Genomic DNA, 25897 nt, shown 5'->3' with positions numbered 1-25897 from the left:
TGGGGGTCCCGTCGTATGTTTCAGGACAAGCAATACTGAGAGCAACTCAAAAGACAGGACCAGGCGCTGCTTGTGTCACTCCCTTACGGCTACTGCAAGACAGGATCATTGCATCAGACACTTCCCTTTCTACAAATAACTGAACCTTCCTGTCTGCGGAAGGTTTGGGGTTATTTTTAGACTTCTCAGTGATTTACTCTCCCCCTCCAGTGATAACGTGAGCCCTGGTGTAAACAAGTATCTGGAGCTGTAACTTCAAATCATAAAATTTCCCTTATAAAACAGGAGCCCAACAGATGCAAAGGGTTGAGCTGTGTCCTGATCTGAGCTCTATTTCTGTGCAATCGTTTAGCCAACCTATTTTAACAAGAATTAAGCAACTATGCCTTGCCTACAAAGGAGAAATCAATCACGACAGCGACTTGAGAATGAATTCCCACATTGAGACTCTCTAGTTTGAAATAAAATTGATTTTATTTAAGAATAAATGCAAAGTCATTTCATAGCAAAGAATATGGATGAACTGCAGCAGAACAGTTAGTTTGGAAGGTGATGTCAATCAGTTTTCCAACTAGACAAGTCCTTGGGGAGAGAAAGAATATTTTCAGCCACTTATAATACAAACAGCTGTAGCAGACATTACTTAAATTCTTGCTGAGGTTTCCTTCTTGAGAAGAGAGAGAAACACTTCAAGTGAAAGAAAACTAACAGATTGCCATTGGACTCACAAAAAGCAAGAGCCAGCCAAACCGTCTCTGTGCTGAAAACGAGCCTCTCGCCACTCAGGTCACCAGCTCCAGAGGTGGTTTGTACCTCACTTTTAAAAAATGTCACTGCTGAGAAAGCGCGCTGCCACAGCTGCTGCAGGAGGCTGAATCGGCAGCCTCTTGCCTTGGTCTACAAGGGAGAGAGGAATCCCTGTGCCAGTATCTCAGACTTCTCTGGTTCTTTAACTTCCACATTAGGTTGTATTCCTCCTCCCCACGGCCCCTTGTCTTTCCCAAGAGGACTCTGACCGTATGCGGTTCTCCACAAGATGGTTTATTAGAGCACTCTCAGGAACTGAGGAATGGAGACTGGGATACACTTTTGTTTTCTAGTCATACATAATAAAGCTTAGGACTTGAAACTCAAAAGCGGGAGGAAATAAAAGGCAGAGTCATCTCACTTACAGGTATCAGTTTACCAAACAAGATTTACCAGCTAAATGCCTCAGGCTCTTTGAACCTCCTTTTATTTTTGCTGTATTTTTGCTCATTCTGCTACTGTGGTGGGGCACCCTTCCCAGAAGGGCACTGCACACCCTTGAAACAAACGGTGGATGTGAAAGCCGGCTTATGCAGAGGAGCTTTCCCCTTCCCAGCCCCGCTGCGGGGGGCTGAGGGGCAGTATACCGACCTCAGGAAGCGCAGCGTGGCCTGTCTTTCTTTGGCTCTTTGTAAAGTAGCTTCCACCTGTTCCCCAAAGAGATTCTCCCCTGTGTAGGGTAAGTTCTCGAGCTTTGTTTGGACCTCCTCGTGGAAGCTGGAGGCTTGCAGCCAAGCAGAACGCTGTGCATCCACCCCCGAGGCAGCGGCTCTCGCCACCGTATCCCCTGCGTCCAAGGCTGCTTGCACCTGATGCCTGGCCAGGTCCATGCCCTCAAGAATGATGGCCTGGAAGGCCTGGCGCTGGTCCTGTGGAAGATGTTTCACTAGTGCAGAAACTTTCTTCCAGAGCTCAACTTGACCTCTGGCCATGTAGACTTGGTAGTCCACAACACGAAGGGCTGCAGCTGCCGACTGGTAAACCCTCTGCCCAAACGAATCCAGGCATCGCAATTCCGGGTTTTGGGGTGCAGAACCATGCTCCCAGCCCGCCTTCTCCCTCGCCATTGCTGCAACTACCATGCTCTTGTGTGCAGGTGGAGAGACGTAACCAACCGCATCCTCAGGGAGGATGTATTTTCTCTCAATTTCCTTTGACACAGGAGGAATGGTGTGGGGTGTCTGCCATACTTTCTTTACCAGCTTGTCCAAGATAGGATGCAAGGGCACGGCAATGCTAGCGCAGACAGGCTTTTGATCCAGATATCCATCAATGACACTTCCTGTTGCCTCCTGGAATGGAATTAAATGAAATCCAACCAGTTTAGCCAATCTTTTCAAGAACTGGGGGAAAGATGGACTTTCTGATGTGGAACTATTACCTTCTTGTTCTTCTGTTTTAAAATGGTAGCTAAGGTCAGCCAAATCATCCTCTCCAGAAGAATCATAGCAACAACCGTCATCCCCAAAAGCAGCACCTTGCATCCAGCTGGATGAGTCACAAGCCCCTGTTGGTGAAGTGGGGTGAGGGGACACTCTGTCACAGGGGGACGACAGTGGCTGCTCTGAGACCATTGGCAGAGGGGGCATTCGACTTGAGGCAACTGCTTCATCCAGTGGGAGAGACAGCTCTTGAGATCCAGAGGATATCCTTGGTTCCAAAAGCATCCCAGCTGCACCAGAGCTGACCAAAGGATCTGCGGCAAGTTCTGGAGGTGGCTCTCTGGGTCTTGAGGCAGCCTCAGCAATTAGGAGGATGGATCTGGCCAGGTCCGAGAGCATACCTAGCCACTGAGATTCCCTAGATTGCAGTTCCAGTCCTGGCACTGAGTGCAGGGGATGGAGGGGAGACTGGGACACAAAACCGCTTGAAGGTGGTGGCTTCAGTGTTTGTGGGCTTGAAGCTTTTGGGTTCTGTCTGGTTCTTACACAACAATGCTGCTTCTGCGGGGAGTGTGTGTTGTCAGGTACTGTGAAAGTTTTGCTTTGGGGAGGTGACTCAGTTTTTGGAGGTGACAACAGCGGGTCCTTCAGCAGAGCCGCTCTCCCAGGCTCTGCTGGAAGGTGCAGGGGGGCTGTGGGCTGCAGTGCTGGGACGGAGCCCTGGCTGCTGGCCGGGAAGGCGAGCTCATGCCGGCGTTTGGTGGATTTCCCCTTCACCGCCCCGCAGCTCACCCGCTCAGGGCGCTGGTCGGTGCCACCGCCGGGCCGGGCCTGCAGCAGGGCGCGGAGGCGCTCCCAGCGAAGGTGGGCTGCGTAGGGGGCCATGGCGGCACAGGCCCCGCAGCCCTGCGGGTCGTGGCCCGCTCCCAGGCAGAGGACGCAACGGTCGTGCTCGTCTGTCACCGAGATCCTGCGGCCGCAGGAGCAGTGCCGGGGCCCGCGGGCAGTCCCGCAGCCCGCCATGGGGCCGTCCGCGGCAGGTCTGCCCCGCAGGCCCGGCCCTGCGGCTCCCAGCGCGCCCCGCGGCCGCTTCCGGCCAGGCCGTGCCCCCCACCCGATACGGGGAACTACAAGTCCCGACAGGCAGCGCGCATGCGCGGGGGCCGGACGGAAGTGGGCGGAGCGGACGCCGCAAGCCCCGCCCTCTTTGCGCTCGCCGCCATTTTGTCACCGACTTTCACCCGCCGCCCGACGGGGCGTTTTTTTTTTTTCTTAAAGGCGAAGCGACAGCCAAAACCCGGCCCCGCCACCAGGCCGCGCCGCAACCGCGAGCGGCGCCGCAGCCCAGGGGCAGCGAGCGGCCGCGCGGGGCGAGGGGCAAGTGGCTTCCCTTGCCAGGCCTCGCCCGCAGGGCGACGGGACCCGGGGGCAGCCGGAGGGGCGCAGGCAGCGGCGGCGGTAGGGAACCCGGCGGTGCGGCGGACCAGGCGGCGGCGCGGCGGCGGAGGTGCACGCCGGGCGGCGGGCCGGCGGAGCGGCCGGCGGAGGGGCTGCGCTCGGGCGGGCGCCGCGGCGGGGCCGGCTGGGGGGGGAGCGGGAGAGCGAGCGCGGCGGCCCCAGCGGCGCCTGCGCGGCGCACGCGCGGGGAGCGGTCCGCTGATTGGCCGCGCGGCGGCAGGAGGGCGGGCCCCGCCGGAGCTGTGCCGCCCATTGGCTGGGCGGCTCGCGAGCGGCGGAGAAAGGCGGGAGGGTAGCGCGCAGGGGGAGGCGGGGCTGGGGGCGGGGCCATCCCTCGCCTCCCGCCCGCGGATTGGCGGACGCGCGGGGGAGGTGGGTCGCTTGGCGGTCCCACGCGAAGGCGGGCGGTGATTGGGCGCGGCAGAGGCGGGCGGGGCGGGCTCAGCGGGAGGGAGCGGGAGGGGGAGCGCAGAGCCGTCGCGGCCCCGCCGCTCGCCGCCCCGATGCCGGCGGGCACCGAGCAGCCGGGGGGCGCCGAGGAGCAGCCGCCCGCCCAGAGCCCGCCGGCGCCGGCCGAGAGGCCGCCGCCCTCGGGCCGCCGCCGTCCTCCGCCGCCACCCGCTGCCGAGCAGGGGGAGGAGTCCGGCGGCAGCCGGGTGCTGAGGGGCGGCCGGGAGCGGGGCCGGGCCGCCGCCACCTCGGCCGCGGGGGGAGCCGCTGCCGCCGCCGCCTCCCGCCGCCGTAAGGCCGAGTATCCCCGTCGCCGGCGGAGCAGCCCCGGGGCCCGTCCCGCCGCCGAGCAGCCCGCCGCCGAGACGCCGCCCGCCGCCAGGAAGGCCCCCCGGGCCGGGTGAGTGCCCTGCGGCGCCGAGCGGGCCCGCCCTCCGCGGGGCCGGGGGTGGGGGGCTGGCGGGCGGCCTCTCCCCATCCCGAGCGGCGCCGAGGCCCCGGGGCTGCCTCCTGCCGCGAGGTCCCCGCGCCTCCGGCTCTTTGTTCTGGGACGGGCCCACCGGTCCCCGCCCGGAAAGGGCAGTGTCCCGAGCGCGGCCGGCCCGGTCGGGAGCCAAACCGTGTGTGCCTCCGGTGCCAGCCGCCCTCCGCGCAGCCTCCTCAGGGCTCCCGCGCCCCCGGCGTGTCTCTGCCCCGCACGGCAGAAGCCTCAGCTGAGGCGGCGGCGGGTTTATTTACTGTGCACGAGTCGCTGCGTCCCGGTACTGCTCCGTTCCCGGGGTAGGGAGCCAGCCACGTGCACGTGTGCGCTTGGGGCGTTTCATAACGAACCCGATCCGCCTTGTCCTGCCGACAAAGTCCCTCTGATTCACACGTAACTATTATGGTCGTAACTGGGCTTTTGCTGATGGTTATAGCTCACCTGAGCTTTCTCTGGGTGAAATAATCCGCCTTGGTACACGGGGTCGAAAACAGTGACTTGAGAACAAGGTGATGAGTCTGTCCACAGTTGGGAATTGGGGCTTGTTCTTCACATCGTTCAGTTTCTTTTTTCTGCTGCCGTGCCATGCCTCTCACCTGTGCCTTTTGTATTTTTTCAGGCGCACAGATAAAGCAGCTGGTAAAGGTAAGAGTTGAATGATTATTCCTACTGTTGTATTCCATCCAGAAAGTCAGGGCTTTCCCATGAAGGTAGCCAAACATCTGTTGGATCTTCCTTTTAAAGAATATTTTGTTGCTTGATGACATGCAGTTTCTTTCCAAGGTCTGTCTCAAGACTGTGGAACTGCGATAAGCTGATGATGATGTTCGCACGTGCCCAACGTGCAAAAACTTATTCTTCCAAATAACCACTAGGGTATTGCTTTGCTATCAGAAGTTGAGACCACACTGCATCGCAGTTCGACAGCTCTTGTTAGGCAGTGGTCCTGAGTAGCTGGCAAAACCTGGGCTCGCGTCTGTTCTGCTGCTGTCACAAATACAGGTGTAGGTCCTCAGGAGACATGCAAAAGATATGTGGAAATAAGAGCATTCAGATATTTACATTTGTCCTTTTCTAGCTTTAGTGGATGGCAATTTTTTTTATGCGTGTGTCTGCATGGATGAAAGAGAAAAGTTTAGAAGGGGAGAGAGTATCTTAATGGGTCTGCTCAAAAAAGGCCCAACTATGGGGAGCTGTGACCAGGAGCAGAGCTTTCGTTCGTCCAGTGCGAACTGTGTGAACTCTTTGCATCTATTTAACAGCTTCTTGTACAAAAAAAAATGTCAGAGGCCTCTGCTCCTTACCCAGTGATGACTTCTGAAACAGTTCCAAGTAAAAGGCTTTGCGTGGGGTTGGTTTTGATCTGGCACTGGAGAATTGTCACAGAATGAAATAGTGAGTAAAGAAGGTCATATACCTGTGCAAATGAATTCATCTTTCTGCTGGAGCTGCTCAGTTCTTGTTTGCAGGCATTTGTGTGTTGAAGGCTGCCTTTATTCTTGTAATTCTATAACTCTCTAACTTTATTCCTGCAAGTCTATAGCTTTATTCCATTTGGGTGTTGGAATCCATCACAGTTCTGTCTGGCAAGGTTTATTTTTGCAGACAAAAGCAGACTTAACTAATGTGTGTTTAGCACGGACCTCACTTATGTGCATTTACCTCTTACTATGTAAAGGATGGGAAGAGTATTGTAAAAGCTTCAGCCTTTTAGGTCAAAGCGAAGTTGCTGAAATGTGTAAAAAGGCATGGTGCTGTCACTTAATATGCATATAGTGTTAACATCACATTTTAATGATGATTCTCAGTGTTTTGGATACCCTTAAGCAGAAACTTTTATGTGGTAGTGGTGAAAAGCGGCAGGATAGTTCCATTTTTACCCCCATTTCTTGGGATGTGCTTTGAAATGGCAAATGTCAGTCTGAAATTTCCCAATTTTGGTGGCTGGCTGCACTCTAGCCATTTTAGACTTTAACTTTGGGCTCTGAAAGATTCATCTGTCCTCAAATGTGAGGGTGGAAAATGTATTTATTAAATATCTTGGGCTCTTTTTTATTATTAGACTTGCAGCCAAAATGGATTGCGTGAATGTTTGCATGGAAATTAGCACTGATAAGTGGACTGCTTCTAGTCCAAAAGAAATCTGCCTTGGTGAATTGTTTGTTTGTTTGAATTTTAATCTTTAAAAATGGAGAAGTGAGAAAGCTGCACTTCTGTGTCCCAGCTGCGCACTGGATGAAGTCCTTGCTGCACGCTTGTGCTTATTGGGAAGACATGGAAGCAGACCAGATGAAGCATCTTCCTCAGACAGATCACACAGTAAGCGGGAGAGGAGCTCCCCCCTTCTTGGCTGTTAGCATACAATGTTTGAAGAAGCTTAATCAGGTGTAAGGAAATGGCAGCTTTCCTTGCACGGCAGGGTTTTTGGTAGCTAGGAGTCCTCTGTGATTCTGGTCGGTAAAATACCATTCAGCATTTCACCCCTGGGTGGAGCTGGGTTGAGGAAGAAATCCAGCGAAACTGCTGAGTGGTTCTGGTGAAGGCTTTGAATTTAGCGCTAGCATTTACTGGCGTGAGTTTTGACATGGAATTTACTATTATGCTTTACTATAAAATGCTGTATCCATTTTAGAATATTAAATTCACGTGAGCTCAGCCGTAAAGGCGAATGGCCTGTGGAGGTGAGGTATACCTGGTGACACATCCCATCTATTGGACAAAGGAAGAACTTGCTGCACCGAAGTTTGTTCAGTAAGTTTTGTTGCCTTATGTTTGGGATTATATTTTTAAGTAAAATCAGCAGTGTTGCTGTTGGTAAAGAAGGCTTAGAGGTGACGGGTGCGATCACGGCTAAGTTTGTGCTATCGATGATAATCGAGACGCTCTAACAGTGGCAGTGTCTCGCCAAGTTTTGCGTCTTTCTGTATAGTGCCGTGGGATCAGAGGGCTTTTCTACTTGGCGACTTGGGAGCACAGGCACAAAGGTCTGGCTGCGCAGGTCTGATGGGAAGATTATGGGAAGGTTGAAGGTGTGTATTGTGTCAGAATTACTAGGCGATAGTTACCATACTGGTGTCATGAAGGCAGCTGCAAAGTCAGCCGTACCAATTGTATTTCCCGTCTTGTCTGCTTAGTCATGCAATTGCAGTATTTCCCTAATGTGTTGCTGTAGAAATATTAGTTACATAAGTAGAACATTTAGTCTCAGCTTATAAATGAATCCATGTAGCTAAAGTCGGACTGTGTAGTATAATTCGCATCTGACTTCCCACGATGCTATATATTCCTGTGGAAATAATTTTTGTTTTGGTTAGGCCTGAATAATTTTAATTATTGGCATATAGATTTAATGAATACACTTCATGTCCTTCCATCACTGAATTAAAAATTCAGTGCTTACTGTCACTCTTAAAGCCATGTTAGCAGTCGATCAAAACTTGCTTCTCTGATTTAATTTTACACCCAAACCAGTTTCTGATTCTGTCCTCCTTTCTGTAAGATTTTAAACTTTGCTGTTTAGTAATCACTTTTAAGAGTTTGGATGAAATCTTTCAATCAATTACAGTTGAAAAAGCTCTGGAGGGAGTGGTGTAGTGGCTGAATAGAAAGATGCCAGGTTTGTGCTTACTGGTAGAGCCCTTGCCTTACTGTGTTGGCAAAACGTAAGTGCTTTGTCTTTGAGATTTTAGAGCTGCAGGTTGTGAGAAGGTTACTTCTCCTGCACTGAGGAGGAGGAGGGTGGGGTTGGCACTTTCGTACGAACATAATACGCCATGAGTGAACACTCAGATTTCTGAATCTCCGTGTCTAATGTTGCTCTGCTTGTGTCACGCAGCTGAAATGCACGCCATGTGGACCCTTGTTTATGCAAGTTATTTTTCTTGCATGTTTTTGTCTTGCAACTTTACATTGGTATTGATGCTTTTTTGCAATGGTAAGAACAAGATCCAGTGTAATTCTTCGGATGCACGTAGGCACACAGCTGCGTGGTAATGCTGTTAAAGGTGGAAAGAAGAGTTTGTTGGAGAGGTAAAACAGGGCCACGTGAAGCCTTTATTTACCTAAAGCTGCGATCAAAAGAGATGTGGTGCCATGTGCACGGGAGAATCACCTCCCTGTAAGTCCGTTCTCAAATCAAAGTTTTTTTGCATGGCGTGGGCTAGAGGATGATGCCAGTGGTATTTACATACTTGGGCACGTGGTTATAGAAGCCATGCGTTAGAAAGGGATTCGTGTGTGGAATACTTTTCTTAGATACCCACACGTGTGGAGAGCTATCTTGGTGATTTGTTCCGTGGTATATTTTTACCTCGGTCTTTCCTTCTGAGGCTGCTGCCACGTGCTGTGTGGGTGGCTGGCATTGCAGCCCTTCTGCCACCATGGGGGCTTTTGGGGCAGGGGAGTCAGAGACGTTCCTCCAGGGGCTGTGGGAGGAAATGGGTGGGAAAGACATCCTTGCTCCGTAGCCGTCCGCTTCCCACTGCTAGAAAAACTGTAAGGTTCCACTGATCAAAGAAAGATGGAACGCTTTAAGACTCTAGTTGTACAAAATGGTTTTGTAACATAGATAACTTGCGTTATACCTCATTGTTTGTATTCTTAAAGCTTCATGTTTTTTTGGTAATGACTGCTTTTCCTTAAGACTTTGTCAGTGTTTTGAAAGAGAAATGTCATTACTTAAAATAAACCCGTATAAAAATGTGCTGAATTTAAATAACTCAGATTGCCCCAACCTACTTTGACTCCTACAAGGATTTTCCTGTGTCCCATATGCACAATTTCACAGCTCGTTGGGGGGAGCCATTTGGATAGAGCTTTACACTAGGATTTTTTTTTTCCCCCGAGTTTCACTTTTGTCTGTGCCATTATAAAATTGTAGGTTCAGTACCTTATCTGTTGTGTGGTTACTGTGTTAAATTTAAGTTGCAGTCTGAGATGTATATACATTGTGATGCATTTAATAACAGTTGGTTTGTAACTTAATTAGTAGTTTATTTTCATTTCGCTTAATTGTACACGGATATTTTCTGAAAGTGTCTACTTTGCAGGGTTAGTAAGATGCTTTTAAATGCCTTGTAAGTAAAGTTTAGAAAATGTCTTGTTAGTAATCAACAAACTGTTAATTTGTAACAGTTCAAAGTTCATTTTTTTACGTGTCAAGGGTAGATAAAGTGGCATGGGTATTTGTTATGTTCTGATGTCAAAAAAAGAAGAGAGCAATCTATTATTGCAACAAGCTTACCTCTGAGCTGCAGGCAGAAGGGGGTTGGTAAGTAAGAGCTTGAACATCTGAGCGAGTGTGGCTGGTCAGAGGGTGTCTGGAGTTACCTGAGGGCAGCTGAGCGGGGTTTCAAGCTGCCAGTATGGCAGGACAGGTGCAGAGCGATGCCCCGGTTACAAAGGGCTGGTTGAGGCCAGCTCTGCAAGTCATAGAATCACAGAATGGATGGGCTTTAAGGTCCCTTCCCACCCAAACCAGTGCCACCCCCTGCCCTGGGCAGGGACACCTCCCACCAGCCCAGGTTGCTCCAAGCCCTGTCCAACCTGGCCTTGAACCCCTCCAGGGATGGGGCAGCCACAGCCTCTCTGGGCAACCTGGGCCAGGGGCTCACCACCCTCACAGCCAAGAATTTCTTCCCAATATCTCATCTCAATCTCCCCTCTTTCAGTTTAAAACCCTTCCCCCTCGTCCCATGGCGTCCCTTCCCAGCTTTCCTGGAGCCCCTTTAGGGACTGGAAGGCTGCCTTCTCTTCTCCAGGCTGAAAGCTGTGCTGTAAGCAGCATAAGCAAGAAGCTCTGCTTCCAGAGGGTTTCTGTGCTTCGTCTCCATGAAACTGGAGGGGGACAGCAGCATCTCCCGGCGGCGCTGGGGAAACCGAAGAGGGGACAGCAGCATCTCCCAGCAGCGCTGGGAAAACCAAAGAGGAGACAGCAGCATCTCCCGGCGGCGCTGGGGAAACTGAAGAGGGGACAGCAGCATCTCCCGGCAGCGCTGCAACTCTGCAAAACGGCACCTGCACCAGTGTTACTCCCACACACCCTTCTGTGGGGAGCCGTAATTCAGGTCTCCATTCTCTGGCTACCTGCTTACCTCTCCGAAAATACAGAGCAACCTAGTCACTGCATCCGCAGGTTATTAGGGGAACAGTAGAAGGGGAGCAATGGACAAGCACAGGGTGATCATGCAAGTCCTGTGATGAAGGAACTGCTTCTTCAGGAAATAAACACAGTTGGTTTGGACTTTCCCTTTCTGCTCTTTGCAGTGAGTAATTGCTATGTGCCAGGGACTTTGTTTTCCTTCAGTGCTTGGAAAGAAGGCTGGGGAGGTGTCGGCTGTGGGATATGTGTATTTACTGCCCAGGCCCTTGCTGTCAGTTACCCAGAAATGCTCATAACGTGTGCTGCATCCAGTGATGTAAAAAAATAGCAGGAAGCACCCCGTTCTTGGAACAGTCTGCTATAAAAAGTGCTGTGGAGCTGGGGAGTGATGCAGCTGTAGACAAAGCAAGAAACAAAGCATGAGAGTGCTGGTTTCCGTGGCTTCCTGCGAGTGTCCTGCCTGCAAAGTGCATTCATGATATAGAGAGGAGCTAAACTCACCCTTATGAGTTTCATCTCCTGGACTGGGAGATAGTGGACAAACTTTGGTGTTTATCCCTTTTGTTTCAGATCGTGGCAATGCTGGTGTACGTAGAAAAATATGGTATGGTTTCTGAGACAGAGATGCTTTCGCTGGTTTGGTAACCCTGCATGCGGTGCTCCAGGGGTGGGATGAGAGTGCGACTGAGAGCACGTTTCTGCCGCACGTCTGAAGTGGGAATCTCTGTTGACTAGGATGCTGAGTAAGGATGGAGCATTGCCGGTATAAGCTCTGTTAGGAAGCAGAGCAGTGCCCAGAGCCTTGTCTTTTGGTTGTCTAAATCATTACAACAGAGTTTCCTCCCAGGTTTCCTTTTCTTGTTCCTTCTCCCAGTGACTGGTGTTTTCTTCACAAATTTTAAGATTAAAGGACACTTGATGCCTGTTGTGTACCATCACTCAAATCTATACATGTTTTCTGCTCCGAACACTGTTAAGTTTAAAGGCTGTTGGGAAGAATCAGCAGAATGGTGAAAGTGCCTCAGAATGAAAGCTGGTTGTCATTTAAGTGACATACTTAAGGGAGTGTTCAAGGTAGGAAGGACCCAGGAGCCAAAAGACCAAAAGGATTGGTAGGACTTCAGAAAGTGAGTTTTCCTCGTCTCTCTTGAATGGCTTCCTGTGAGCCGCAGGCATCCACACGGCTCCCCAGCCTGACTCCCGCAGAGGCTGCGGGATGTGGTGGGTAATAATTAATGGCAGTATTGGAGAGTCGCAGGGAGTGTGAGCACGGGGGCGTTTCTCAGCAGATTAAATTTGCCAAGTCGTAGGTTCTGTTGCCCCCTCTCCATGAAATGTGATTTGGGCAAAAGACAGCAGCACTGGGTCTTAATCCGAGTTTGCGTGTGCTGGCTGGTGGGCAGGCTCTGTCACAAGGAAGGCAAGTAATTCATTTTGCAGCGGCTGATCTGAAAAGCAAATGCTCGGTGCTTTTTTTCGCTTTGCACTGGGGATGCCTCAATACCTATTGTGTCTCACATATTCTTTTGTCCTCCTGGAGTCTGAGTTCTTATGACCCGGTGTCCATCACCGCTGGTGACACTTGCAATGAAATAACAGGATGTTGGCCTATAATCCATTTTCCGTCCATCGTCTGTTAGGACAGGAACCTTCCAGAGAAATTGCAGCTAGCCAGAGCGAGCAGTTTATTCAGTTTTAAATGCAGAATTGATTACAGCCTTTCTAATTTAAAATTTTCCTATGTTTCAATCTCAAGAGATTAAAGCAGCATCTTTTTTTTCTTGGAAGAACAAAGCCTGATTATCTGTAATAGCAATGTTTATTCCCTCTATCTTGCTTCTTTGTGCCGTTAGCCAAACCCTGCGAACTGAGGAGTGTGGCTTTCTGTGTAGAGACATTTGTGAGAGCAGAGGGGTAACGCTGCGTTCATCCACAGCGCCTGGATTTCGCCAGGCCAAATATGGTACTCAAAACAGGACTGAAAATAACCATAAGGTTCCTGTGTAGCCCATTGAGAGAGGTAGGTATCTCCTAACTCCATCCACTGGTGACAGAGAGACACAGACAGCCGTGTTCCTAACTGAAATGCAGACGTGAGTCCTGTTGCTTCCTGGGCGACGTCAGAATTCTGGGGAGGAATCCTCAAACGCAGCTGAAATGGCAACACCTCCAGTGGCAGGCTTGTGATTGCCTCTCGTGCCAGGTGGGGTGTTGGACATGAACGCAGCAGTGGAAGTGCTGCTTTTCTCTCTAAGCCAGTTGCTGTCTCTGTATTTAGTGTTGGGTTTTTTATTATTTTGGTTGTTGGTTTTTTGTTTTCTTTGTCTTTTGGGTTTTTTGAGAGGCAGGTTGGATTCATCAGAAGGCTGTTTTTGTGAAGGAAAAACGATATTTAGGTGTGGGAAAGAGACATAAAATTTATTAAAAATCTAGGGCTTTTCTTTTGAAGTTTTAGGTTTCAGGCAAAGCCTTGTTGAGTGCTGATTCCAGCTGCTAGTGCAGCTGAATACTTTGCAGATACAAGTTTCTTGGTGCAGCTCTGACCCTTGCATGGAGACCTGCGTTCCCTGTTGGGAGGGTCTAGAATTATAAGGATTTTCAACTCACAGCTCTCTATTGCTTTACAACTTCTACTGCAAAGTAAATATTTGATGCTTCTCCTAACTAGAGGGGGCTTTTTGAGGTACGTAGGTATTCACAGCATGCAAAAATGCATTGAATCTGCTAGACAAGCATGCTGAAGTAGAGGAAGAAGTAAAAAAGAGAAATCACGGGGAAAGGCTTGTTAAACACCTTCATTTCAGAGAAATGAAGCAAAATTGCTAGGTGAGTGGTGTACTTTGTCAAAATGCATTCTGAGGGAGGTCTTTTTCAACTAATAAGACTAATCTTTAAAATACTAGCTCTTGCTAAGAAATCAGCTGAATGCCTGATCTTGCAAGGGAATAAACCTGTTTCAGGAACCGCAGTGTGTGCTGACACTGGTGACATGGTAGTGTTTGAGGGAGAAGTTTCTAGAGAAAGGTTTCGGGTGTCTTTGGATTAAATTTAGCATTCAAAAAAAGCTGAGGACGATCACCATTAGGATTAAAAACATAAAGCAGTTGTAGTTCACCTTGAGATCTGCTAAACTAGGAAGCCAAGAAGGAGTAGTTGATGCTCTGATGGTGAAGTGGCTTTATACGTGCAAGACATCAGACTTGGTTGCTGTTTTACAACGAAATGGTAATGCCTCACATCCTGTATTCCAGTCAGATTTTTTTCAGTCAAATGTTGCTTATTCCCACCCTGTTAATCAAGGATTGGGGAATGAGTCACACAAAGCAAACTATGTGCTAGAAGTAAAAAGATCATTTGGTTCAAAAGGCTTGATGCAAAATTAGAGATTTCAGGTTGGGAGGAACCTCAGGATATCTGTGGTCCCACCTGCTGCTTAACACAGCTGCGTTCAACACAGAGTTCACATCATGTTGCTCAGGGCTTTCTCCAGTCGGGTCTGGAGGGGCTTGAGGAGTGGGCCCATGTGAACCTCATGAGATCCAAGTGCAGGGTCCTGCAGTGGGGTCGGGTAACCCCTGGTCTCAGCACAGGCTGGGGATGGAGGGATGGAGAGCAGCCCTGAGGAGAAGCACTTGGGGGTGAAAAGCTGGCCATGACTCCATGCTGTGCAACTCAGCAAGGAGGTTTGGACTCTTGATAACCTGCTTGTAAGTTGTAAGGCTGCTGTTGTGTCCCCCGGGGTTTTCTGTTCTCCAGGCTGAGCAAACCCATTTCGCTCAGCTTTTTCTCACAGGCTGTGTGTTTCAGCCCCCAACTGTCTTGGTAGTCCCCTCTGGACTTGCTCAAACCTGTTGACAGCCTTCTTGTGGTGGGAGTCCAAAGCTGGAGGGGGAGTCCAAATGTGGTCTAACAAGTGAGTAAAGGGGATTCTGTAACAGTGTCCCTCTGTTTCCTGACTGTGCTCCTGTGAATGGCACCCAGGATGCTGTGGACCTCTCGGTGTGCAGTCTGCTCTTCACCAGCACTCCCCGTGTAGCAGAGCTGCTCCCCAGCCAGTCCTGAGGACTGTCCACTGACTTTGCCAGCAGATGCTTGATGAACTCCCTGTCATCTCAGTGGTACTTAGGCAGCAGAAACCCACCTGAAACCAGACATCAGTGTAAATGTATTTAGGTAGAAAGAAGTGGGGTCAGAGCTTAGCCTAGAGCACGGGCCCTGTGGAGTGCTGCAGGTGGCTTTGTGTGTACTAAAGCAGTGGTCGATCTGGAGTACTGAGCACAGCCAGCTACTTGGAATTGATTTCTTCAGAACATTGTGCGTGACATTTCAAAAGGTGTTTGAGTTCATTAAGGCCCAGTATCACAGTAAGCACCAAAAACGTGAGATCAAGTGAACTGTTCTTGGGAATTTCAGTTTTTAAGGGATGAACTTGCTTATGTAGACATTTTAGCCAGTTCTGTTACCTCGCCAAAACATATCTGGAGATCAGCCAAAAAGAAACCACCTGTGGGAGCTATAAAGGAGTGCAAAGACCTCAGGCTAGCAGTGCTTGCGATGCTTCTTGCTCTACCATAAGACCAGAAACATCCAGCTCAGATTCCTCAAGGTTATTACCAGGTGTACAACTCTGATTAAATATGCGTTTGGGGGATTATCCAAACACGACTTTTCCTGTGGTCCAATTTTGAAGCTATTCTTTTATAAAGCAGTTGCTGAGGTTTATGGGTGTCTCTCTTGTAGTGCCTAGGGGAGATCAGAGCCAGCAAATAATCATTTTATATGCCTTTATCAGAGGGACATGTAAGCTATTTTTAAATATTTGTGTCCTTACTTAGAGGCAGTAGGAAATGCGATGGGGGTTTGAAATGAAGGCTTGCTGAGGTAGGGCCTGGGGTGTGTCCGGTCTGGCTGGGCAGAGCGACGCTCCAAAGCCATACGAGGCGGTGGCTTCCCCGTCGGAGCAGACAGGGCAGTTACGCTCTTCAACATCCTGCAACAGAGAGGAGTGTGAATTAATGACGGGGTTTATACGTTTTATTATTACTAAATGATTGCAATGGGTGTTTCAGATCCCAAAGAAGAGAAGGAAGAGGAGGAGGTCTCTGGTGCCCTCAGCCATGGCTCTCCCGTCAGCAGGCCCAGCAGAAGCTGGCGCAGCAGCAGGTCAGCTGCTGCAGCCCGGCAGCGTGACACTGAGAATTCGCGTGCCTCCAGATCCAAGACTGGTTCCCTGCAGCTCGTCTGCAAATCAGAGCCAAACACGGACCAGATTGAATACGGTACGTGGGAAGCCCTCGCATGAAAGTGCCTGGAGAGATAGTCAGGTCTTGGGAGCCTCTGAAGGGCGCTGGGTGTGGATGTAACTCTGTGAGCTGTACGCAGACTGTGGCTGGTACAGGTGTGGTGCTGCTTGGTCATGAGTACCTTCTGCCACCAGCACTCCTGGCAATGTCGACGGAGGTGTCTTGAGACAGATGAGCTCACTGCAGCGAACACAGATTGAAACCTAATGGTGACTTTTCCTTTCAGAGGTCACAGAAGAGCATCAGTCTCCAGCTGGAATCAGGTAGGAAACTCCTTATTTTGTGGTATTTCTTCCTGTTCAGTGTCTCAAGAAGGGAAAATACTGTCCTGATTTTTTTTTATTTTAAATAAATGCTTCTCTGAAAAGATCTATGGGACGGATAGTAGCTCTGTTTTCATTCAGTCCTGGACCTTTGCATTTTCAGTCTGGATTGCAGACAGACTGCAGATGTCAGGAGGTGTTGTGGATAGTAAGATTTGATCTGGGCATTTCACCTGGTAGGTTTATAGCTTCAGGAGCAGATGCTGTAGTTAGGTGGGTTCATAAGAGGAGACTGCTCTGCTTAGCCTGTCTGTTTTGGCTGTCATCGTGCTCCTTTGTTAGTGCAAGCTGTTAGCTTTCCCCAGTCGTGCTGAATGAGAAAGAGCTGTGTAACAGTGTCTCTCCCATCCGAGGGGATGATGCGTGAATATTCTTGCAGTAGTGCTTAAGCTGTTGCTACTAAAGTCCTCTGTTCTCCTTTTCTCCCAGCAGTGATGATGAGGAGGAGATGCTCATCAGCGAGGAAGAAGTTCCTTTCAAAGATGATCCAAGAGATGAAACCTACAAGCCCCATCTAGAAAAGTATATTGGATTATGTACTTACTGTGGTTTTAGACAAAAAAAAAATTGTGACATCTTAGCTGAATGAACTTGATATAGCCCAAAAGAACCTGTGCTAGTTGCTAAGGTGGAATGGCTCCCATTGGACACAGTGTTTTCTAAATACTGCCTACAGCTATCGGCACTGTTCTTCTCTAATGGACTAAAGCCTTTAGAGCCCTTCTGGCTGCCAGGTTCTTCCTTAATCCTTGTTCATGTTTCTGCTTAGAAGTGGGACTTGATAAATAGGCCTGAACTTCGATACAGTTTTTGTTTAAATCTTTGTAAAAAGCAGACGACTGAAAGAGTATTGGAGTGATACGTTGTACTTGTATCTTTGTAGGGAAGCGCCAAAGCAAAGGAGAAAAGCTAGCAAGGGGAAGGAGGAAAAAGAGAAACAGAAAGAGATTAAAGTAGAAGTGAAAGAAGAGAGCGAATTTCAGGAAGATGAAGAACCACCAAGGAAGTGAGTAAAACTCTGCAGTTATATGTAGCAGTGTGTATTGTATGTTTTGCATTCTTGCTAGTGTACAACAGTGTTTTGTTGTTTTTTGCTTCCCCCCCCTCCTTTGGGCCTGAAAGATAATGGGGCAGAACCTTTTATTCTGATAGAAGTCCTGCTTCTAGTATCTCGCGCATGTTCAGCAGGGAAAAATTAACAAGTAGTTATTTTCATTTAGTTTAAGTTGAGGTTTTTTTTCTCCATACTGTGGTTTAGTCAGCCTACCTGGATATGTCCACACAGTGTGAAATACTTTAGAGCTTTCTTAAAATTGGTTTCTGTTGTGATGTCTGAAGTGGATTAGACTGTATTAGAAAGCCAGTCTGAGAAGGCAGCATCTCTTCTGTTGTGTGCCTAGAGGCAGGCACGGGAATACTTTGTATGCATTGTGTGGTAAGTGTCCTCTTTTTACATTTGCGACTAACATACCACAGCTCAGGAAAAACAGCTGCGTTCTCCCTTGTTTTGGAGAAATAAAAGAACAGACTTTTGCTACGTAGTCAGTCACTAGCGCTTTGAGTGGAGACTCAAAACCTTTGGGTACGCTGTCACTGGAACTCAACATCGAAGCAGCTGAGGTAGATTGGATTTGTGTGTGTGTGTCAAGTTCTTTGGGATAGTGTGTGTCGGCGGGGGGAAAGGCAGTTTTTGTATTTAAGCTCCTCTCTGAGGAACTGGAACAAATGCGGCTCCCTCTGCTGGTCTGTGGCATGGGGCTCTGCACAACCTTCGTTTTAATTTCTCTTGGTGTCTCTAAGCTGCTGCAGAGCTGGTTTGCATGGAGAGGAGTAAGGATGATGGTATTTTGAGAACTTTTTTTTTTCTGCTAGAGATGCATTTCTGAGGCTTGTGGTTGTGTTGTTTGAGTCAGACACTACTTTTGTGCATAACAAAACCTGCGCCTCTTCTGAAGGCTTGGCTTGAATGCTGAGTGCCTGTTCAGCATATTACTGGCATGGTCTTGCTGTCCATAAAGATGTCTCAGTACAGTCTAGGAAAGATTTCCGTCAATCTACTGTAAGTGTTTCTGCAGCAACACGATCAAGCAAGCATCGTGTTCTGGGCAGAGCGATTGCTTGGGAGGGTGCGTTTTACGTGTAAGCATAGGTCTGCTCAGACAGAGCATAGATTTTTGTCTTGACAGGTGTATAAGCTGCTGTAGTTAATTCAGAGGACTGTAAAATAGCTGTTCATTAATCCTGTTCTTCCTAGCCATGCAGACTGATGTTTTGCACGTGGTATGAAACGTTACCCAACAGAGCAGAGGAAACAGGCTGCACCATCAATTCTGGATTGTGCTGGCAAAATTACATATTTATAAAAAATGCATTAGGAAATGGGAGGGGTTGTGAGAGCAAACCACATGAAGCATTTATTTCTCAAGAATATTGCCTTCCTCTGAATCTGCCTCCAACTTGCACTCGATTGATTTTTCTAGAGCTTGCAGTTAATGAGGCAATAGCTTGCTAAATGTCTCCAGCAGAAACTTATGAGAGCAGAATCTTGTGTGCTGATGTGCAGCCTGGAAAGGGATGAATTCAATTATAAGGTTGCAAACTGTTTGGACAATTGTAGGTTTAAAAGAAGAAATGTGAAGCATGTGATGTCTGGTTCATGGCTTTTTAAAATAGCCCTTCCTCACTCCATTGTGGCAGAAGAGTTGGTAATTTCTAACTGCAGCGTGCTGGTCTGTGGCTGTCTGATACCTGTTTACTGGTATCTGCACAGTTGTGAATGGTGGGCTGAGACATACTTGAGCTAGGCAACTGTGTTCAAAAATGCGTTGTATGCTAGACCTGGCAGGTAGTCACGCAGCCACAGCCTGACTGTGTTCGCAGGGGCAGGGTGATTTGAGGTCTGCCATATGCCACTAAATGTCATGCAGAAAAAAGTGTCACCAGGGTATCAGAAACATGGGGACCACAGACCCACAGGGAATGGTCTTCTGTGTGATGTGGCAGTTCTGCAAAATGCAGGGACAGTTTGCATAGAGGCCTGGTGTCCTGGTTTCAGCTGGGACAGAGTTAATTTTCTTTCCAATGATTGCTGTATTTTCAGATTTGGTGTGAAAGGACCGTCAATAATGCATATTGTTTTAGTTGTTGCCAGGTGATGCTTATGTTTTTCAAGGACTTTTTTCATCTTCCCATAGCAGCTGAGAAGAAGTATAGACAGAAAGATAGAATGGCCAATGGAATATTCCTTACCATGGTATATAAATGGGGTTAGCCAGGGTAGGGGGATTATTCATTGACTGCTGCTTAGGAAGGTACCAGGCATTCACCAAGTGGTGAGTGACTTGTGTTATTGGTATTATTTTCCTTTTCTGTTATTGTTCTATTAAACTGTCTTTATCTCAACCCATGAGGATTTGTTGTTTGTTTTTTTTTCCTTTCCCATCCTTTTTTCCCTCTCCTCCCTGCCCTTCTGGGGGAAGGAGGGGAACTGTATGAGTGGCTGCGTGGCCCTGGCTGCCAGCTGGGACCAAACCGTGACACATGGTTACTTAAGTTCTTTAGGGAACTTCCCCATCTACTACGAGAATGTTCCCTTAGGAACTCTTCGGGTGTTTTGATCCAGAGCAAGTGGCTGATTTAGCAGAGCAGGTGATGTGCCGGACACAGTGTTACTTTTCAGCCTAAAAGTGTAGAAGAGTTCTGTAGTATTTCTTGTAGCGTGCTCCTGCTTTGTACCATGCACTTCAAAAAACTGCCCACTAATGATGTAAAGAAGCTTCTTTCAATTCTGTTTCTGTAACCCCGTTACAGGAGGGGAAGGAGGAGAAAGGATGACAAGAGCCCAAGGCTGCCCAAGAGAAGGTAGGTGATCCCCTCTACTCAGTTCTGTTCTGAAGACTTGTTTTCCTTGCGGTCTGCACAGAGATGTTGATTGTCTCAAAGCCATCTCTCTTGCACAATATAGAAATCTGCCTTTAAGGGGGAAAAAAAAAAAAAGCAGCATGCTTTGACTTCCCTCCTTTCCTTTGCCCTTCTCCCCGTAGGTGTGGGTTTGATTTCTGCCAACAGAACCAGCCCGCCCCTGACCCCAGTCCTGAGTTGGTCCCTAGCCTGGCATTGCCCAGCGATAGCATTCTGAGAACTCTGTGTCTCCTGGCATTTTCTCAGCTTGAGGGGGAGCCCTCAAGTAGTGCTAGGAGTGGAGGGAACTCTTGGACAGATTCTTTATCGGTGTAGCCCAAACAGGAGTATTGGAGCAGTAATCCTCTACTGTCGCATCTCTGAGCTGCGCTCGCACTCATTTATCTTGCTGCTGCCTGGGCTTCAGGTGCATCAGCTAACCACTCTGCCTGTTTCCTTACTGACTTCTTAGGAAGAAGCCTCCGATACAGTATGTCCGCTGTGAGATGGAAGGCTGTGGCACAGTCTTGGCTCACCCGCGTTACCTGCAGGTTGGTTGAGGTTTTTCACTTCCTGAATGGCGCATGTGAGGGCAGGGAAGGGCCATTTGGAATAGGCAGCTAATCCTCCACTGGCACTGAAGCACTCCTTTCTAATGCTGTCTTTTTGGTAGGCTTAATCAATTGTGGCCAGTTGTGGCCACATGTGTCTCTGTATCTGTCCCGTTGCTAGATGTCCACGTTTGTTTGGCTTACTTCACTTAGTGGAGATCAAAGCCTTTGTGTTCATGGTATAAGGGTGTCTTGTCAGTGATGAGAGTCTGGTGGCCTGCTGAGGGGCCATCTGGGATCGACGTGTCTCAGCTGTTCTCTTAGCCACATAGAGACAGAGTCTGCAACCTTTCACTCTTCCTTTATAGCATCACATAAAGTACCAGCACTTGCTGAAGAAAAAATATGTGTGTCCTCATCCCTCCTGTGGTCGGCTCTTCCGACTCCAGAAGCAGCTCCTGCGGCATGCCAAACACCACACAGGTACAGGGAGGTGGGAAAGGGATACAAACTCCTTAGATCAGTGAACAGAGCGGGGGGAGAGGGAAAGAAGAACCTCTAGGACTTCTGGGGAGAGTGAAGCCAAGGCAGGTGGCATAGATTTGCAGCAGCAGCGGGATATTTTTTCCATCTGGATTACCATCTTTTAAGGAAATGAAAGAAATAGGCTATAGAGTTTTTAATTACCCCCTGGCAAGTATCACTCAGGGGTTCTGTACAGGAATAAACCAAGCCAAGCTTTATCCTAATTTTCCAGTCTTTCTGTATTGGTCAGAATGGATAATTAGCTCTTAGGAGATTCTTAATCATGCCTTAACTCTCCAGATCAGCTGCTGTGATGTATTGTGGGACACCTCCTCCTTTGCTATGCCTGCTGGCCTCCCAGCACTTCTAGTTCTGCTGCTTCTTGGGCAGCTTTACCTGCAACTTGTGAGAGCTGGGAAAGGGAGCAGGTCTGCGGGAGAGTAATGCTCCAACTGGTCTTGCTTTTTAGATCAAAGGGATTACATCTGTGAGTACTGTGCCCGGGCGTTTAAGAGTTCTCATAACTTGGCGGTGCACCGAATGATCCACACAGGCGAGAAGCCCTTGCAGTGAGTACCTCTGCCTGTCTCTTGCTCCCCTACTTTGAGGGACCCTTGGATACACCCGTTCTTGGACTACACTGAGAGCAGGGGCAGCTCCAAAGTCAGGGCCGGAACCTGTTCTTGGTGTCCCAGCTCTCTTCAAATGCACACCTGTAGGAGAGTTTGAGCTGCCACTTGTCTCACCTGCTCCTTGAGGCAGTGTCTCAGTAGAGGTCTGAGGAACATAAGCCCTCTGCAAATAAAACTGGAAAAGCTGGACCTATGGTGAAATCCCACTTTAATGAGCCCCTGCTGTTTTCCTGGGTTGCCTCTTTGCTACTGCCATCCCCACGAGTGTGGGGATGTCCCTTTGTTGTGACCTCCCCCTTCTCCCCTCCCCAGGTGTGAGATCTGTGGATTCACCTGCCGGCAGAAGGCTTCCCTCAACTGGCACATGAAGAAGCACGATGCAGACTCCTTCTACCAGTTCTCTTGCAACATTTGCGGAAAGAAATTTGAGAAGAAGGACAGCGTCGTGGCTCACAAAGCCAAGAGCCACCCCGAAGTGCTTATTGCCGAAGCACTGGCTGCCAACGCGGGTGCCCTGATCACCAGCACCGACATCCTGGGCACTAATCCTGAGGCCATTGCGCCACCCACCGATGGCCAGGGCCTCCCCCTTCTTCCTGACCCCCTGGGAAGTGCTGCCCCAGCAGATTGCCTGCTGCTGAACCCCGAGGGGATGCCGAAGACATACTGCGGTGGTGCAGAGCGCGTGAGCCTGGTGGCTGATGGCAAGCTCTTTGTGGGCAGCGGCAGCAGTACAAACCCAGAGGGGCTGGTCATGAACACGGAGATCCTGGGAGCCACCACGGAGGTGCTCATCGAAGATTCAGACTCCACTGGACCCTAGTGGGTGGGGAGCACATGGGTGCTGGGACAGTTTGGACTCTGTATTTAAAAGAAAAAAAAGAAAAAAAAAAAAAAAAAAGAGGAGACACTTACTGAAAGAGAGAAAACTTACAATACTAGTAAATAACTGAAGGGTCTGCTCCCTTCCAGCGTGGATCACAGCACATCCTCTTTATCCCAACCACTTCTCTCTCTCCCACTGCTCCTTTGTAGAAAGGGGCACATGCTGCCATTACCAGAGCAAGTTGGACTGAGTGACAGATTTCTCCAAGGGAGGGGGGACTGCTGAAACCCATTGCTCGACCCCAAAGCAGATGCCTCTCTGGCTCCATGACGTGGCCCCACTCGCAAACGAGAAAGCATTTGATGTGCTCTGGACAAGTTTCTTAGGACTCCTCCTCGCCCCTGGTCCCAACTTCTATGCATCGCTGCACTCTGGTCCTTGCAGTCTCATTCTTCCTCCCGGGGCTGGGAGTTTGGCTTGGCACTTTAGGCCCCCTCAGCAGGGCGAGCTGTGAAGCAGTGCACGTCCCTCTCCCCACCGCGCTCCTCTGCTCCAGCTCTGGCAGGAAGCAGAGGGAACGCCCTGGCTCATAGATCATGTTTGCTTGGAGAGGCCTGGGGGCTACGGGAGCCCTGCGTGGGAGAGGCAAGGAGGAGCATCCCAGTTTGACGACAGTAATTTGCACTTTGAACATGTTTCGGTTTTGTGTTGTGGTAACAAGATTCCTTATTTATTGATTAAAAAAGGGTCGGTATTTTTTAGTTATGTTCTTAGGGGGTGGGGGTGGAAGGGGTTCAGGCTATTTCCCAATAGGCTCCTCCGCGCTAGTGAGCTGCAGGGAGCACGTTGTGCCATCGTAACAGCAGCTGGGAGAGCCGAGGTGAAGGCAGCGTTCTGGAGTCAGATGTCTACCGCAGCTTTTCCCGAGTAGAGGGAGAGCCCCTGGAGAAGAGCCTGTTTGCAGTGGGGGTCTCTGCAGCAGCGTTTTAGCAGGAGGATGAGGTGAGTGATAGAACAGCTGTCTGTCGTCTCCCTCCCTCCCTCCCTCCCAGGTCAGGATGAGCTCCTTGCATTAAGTGCTCTTTTTGCCTCTCCCTTGCTCCCCAGCCTTTCAGGGAAGAACATCATTAGCCAGGAACTTGTTCTTGTGACTTAGACAGTTGTGAGCTGCTTGCTGCTGGGGGAAGTTGTGCTCCTCATCCAACTCCGCCTCTCCTGTCCAGGTCTAGACAAAGATACAGAAGCAGGATATGGTTGTCTCAGGCTTGTTTATCCAAGGCAATAGACTGACGCGGGACTAAGAGGCTGTCGGCTTCTCTCCCTGCCCCCGTTTTGGGGGAGAGTGTTGTGCAGCCGTGTTCTCAAAGCTTCTCTCTTCTGTGCACACACCCTTGCTTTCCATGAAATGTGGCGGTTCAGGTGTTGCCTGCCGGTGTAGTTAGGACAGCTCTGAGCCCTTGGAAAAGTTTACATAGGATATGATGTGTCTGCTATGGAGACTTGGATCTTTTTGCTCTTATCTGAAACTTTGTGTGGAAATTCAGTGGCCTTGAATTCGTAGTGTTTTTGGAAGAGGTGAAGAATAACCTGGGCTTTTTGTTTGTTTGCTTATTTTTTTTGGTTGGGTTTATGTGGTTGGGAGCAGAGCTGAAGTATGTTGTCCGAGCAGAAGATCAGCTAAATTGGTCTGTAGCACGCAGCAGCTAGGCAAAAATCAGGTACCTGGGGTCTGCAGAATGGAATGAAACATGGAATGGAATTGGAAACTTTTTACAGGAAACTGACTCGAACACCCACTCTGTCCCCTCTGCTGCCTGGAAATCCAGCTGTGGCCCAAGCCTGACAGCTGTTATTGGGCCGTTTGTCCTGATTTGCCCCTCCCTTCCACCCTTACACCGATATCTTTGTCAGAGCAAGTTGAAACACTTCTAGTGCTGGGGCGGTTCGTGGCTGAACAGTTTGCAACTCTGGTGTCTTATGCCCTGGGTGTGGGCATCCCACGTTCTCACGCTGTGGCAGCGGCATGGCTCCACGAGCCTCTCGTGCAGATAAGCATGGGGGCCCAGCGTACCTGAACACGGGTCTCCTGGGATGGTGCATGTCAGGTCTGTGGTGGTACGCTGTTCAACTAAACCAGCTTCTTCAGTTGGCATGATCCAATTTCTCGCTTGGATCAAATTACGGTGATTTCCAGCAGGAAGCTTTTGGGTGGCCCGCTGGTCCCCTCCCCTTGCAAACTAAAGAGCGCAGCAGCACGATGGGACGTGTTCAAATCCAGCACTGATGTTTTCACCCCCCAGCAGTGCAGGTCTTCTGTCCAGGAGGACTCGGGGCTGGCCAAGCCACGTTGTGTGGTGGCGTGTCCCCTGGCTGGCATGCTGGCCCTCGGTGGCACATGCGCTCCTGTGGTGTGGGTCGGCCACGTCCTCCCCATGCTTGCTGCAGACCACGCTGCTGGAGCTGCTTCTCGTGCCCTGCCCCTGTGCCCCGTGGGGGTGCGGAGCGGGCAGAGCCTTGCACAGAACACTAAACAGAGAGCTCGGGGTTTTGCTTTCTGAGGGATAGCACTAAAATGCTTTTGGGTCAAGGGCTCGCTCACCCCGGTGACACGCTTGGCACCTGGCTGGGAGGCAAGGGAGGCTGCCTCGTCCTGTGTCTGCCCAACCGCCTCGAGTTTGACGTCGGTTGCGTTCCTGGGATGCAGAACTGAGCAGCTCCTTTGCTTCCCGGCCTGGACACCTCTGATCCCTGCCTTGTCCTTCCATGCACACCTCTCGTAGCTCTCCTTTTTCTTTTTCTGGTCTCGGCCAGTTGCCTGTCTGTCCTCTAACCACAGCCTGCTAACTAACCCCGATGCAGGAGAGACTGGTGTAGCTCCCTTCCCACTCCTGTTTGAAAGCCTAAAACTGACACAGCCCTCCTGCAGCTCCTCCTCCCCTCGATGTCTCTCCTTCACTCGCATGCAGTTTGCTTCAATAAATTATTGTAGTAGTTTGCAATAAACTTTTTTGTATTTTTTTCCCCTGTATTTATTTTTTTTTTTCCCCTCCCGGGGAGGGAACGGAGGGGGCGTAGGGCCCTCGCCCGCTCCCAGCGCCCCGCAGAGCTGGGGGGTGCTGTGCGGGGCGGGCAGGGTTTGGGCCGGGGGCAGTGCCCGCT

The 25897-nt window shown here is 49.8% G+C and overlaps 2 protein-coding genes across 3 annotated transcripts; one reads left to right on the top strand and one right to left on the bottom strand.

Annotated features, from left to right (window-relative positions):
• Nucleotides 1-452: 452 nt before the first annotated feature.
• Nucleotides 453-3212, bottom strand: LOC128908114 (uncharacterized). The gene is made up of 3 exons (XM_054197702.1): nucleotides 2982-3212; nucleotides 2189-2314; nucleotides 453-2099 (listed from the first exon to the last, which is right to left on the bottom strand). Exons 1-3 carry the CDS (start codon nucleotides 3210-3212, stop codon nucleotides 1263-1265), a joined length of 1194 nt encoding a protein of 397 aa, XP_054053677.1. The 3' UTR covers nucleotides 453-1262.
• A 923-nt stretch (nucleotides 3213-4135) lies between these two features.
• On the top strand, nucleotides 4136-25741 carry ZFP91 (ZFP91 zinc finger protein, atypical E3 ubiquitin ligase). 2 transcript variants are annotated; one of them, XM_054197671.1, is made up of 11 exons: nucleotides 4136-4497; nucleotides 5198-5223; nucleotides 15748-15957; nucleotides 16208-16244; nucleotides 16737-16826; nucleotides 17188-17310; nucleotides 20115-20165; nucleotides 20677-20755; nucleotides 21124-21238; nucleotides 21750-21849; nucleotides 22225-25741. In XM_054197671.1, the coding sequence occupies exons 1-11, from the start codon at nucleotides 4151-4153 to the stop codon at nucleotides 22733-22735; spliced, it is 1689 nt and encodes a 562-aa protein (XP_054053646.1). In that variant the 5' UTR covers nucleotides 4136-4150; the 3' UTR covers nucleotides 22736-25741. The 2 variants fall into 2 exon arrangements, with proteins under 2 accessions (XP_054053646.1, XP_054053645.1); XM_054197670.1 differs by having other exon boundaries at nucleotides 16734-16826.
• Nucleotides 25742-25897: the final 156 nt, after the last annotated feature.

Source organism: Rissa tridactyla, chromosome 4, assembly GCF_028500815.1.
Source record: "Rissa tridactyla isolate bRisTri1 chromosome 4, bRisTri1.patW.cur.20221130, whole genome shotgun sequence".
NCBI classification, from domain to species: Eukaryota; Metazoa; Chordata; class Aves; order Charadriiformes; family Laridae; genus Rissa; species Rissa tridactyla.
This window is presented reverse-complemented; position numbering and strand designations above follow the sequence as displayed.

What these genes read in the sequence shown, in the direction of transcription:
- LOC128908114 (XM_054197702.1), bottom strand. Translation starts at nt 3,212, where the DNA reads ATGGCGGGCTGCGGGACTGCCCGCGGGCCCCGGCACTGCTCCTGCGGC. An exon ending in CCGACCAGCGCCCTGAGCGG is followed by an intron (nt 2,315 to 2,981) that starts GTGAGCTGCGGG and finishes CTTCACCAACAG; the next exon opens with GGGCTTGTGACTCATCCAGC. An exon ending in TAAAACAGAAGAACAAGAAG is followed by an intron (nt 2,100 to 2,188) that starts GTAATAGTTCCA and finishes ATTCCATTCCAG; the next exon opens with GAGGCAACAGGAAGTGTCAT.
- ZFP91 (XM_054197670.1), top strand. Translation starts at nt 4,151, where the DNA reads ATGCCGGCGGGCACCGAGCAGCCGGGGGGCGCCGAGGAGCAGCCGCCC. An exon ending in TACAAGCCCCATCTAGAAAA is followed by an intron (nt 16,827 to 17,187) that starts GTATATTGGATT and finishes GTATCTTTGTAG; the next exon opens with GGAAGCGCCAAAGCAAAGGA. An exon ending in GATGAAGAACCACCAAGGAA is followed by an intron (nt 17,311 to 20,114) that starts GTGAGTAAAACT and finishes ACCCCGTTACAG; the next exon opens with GAGGGGAAGGAGGAGAAAGG.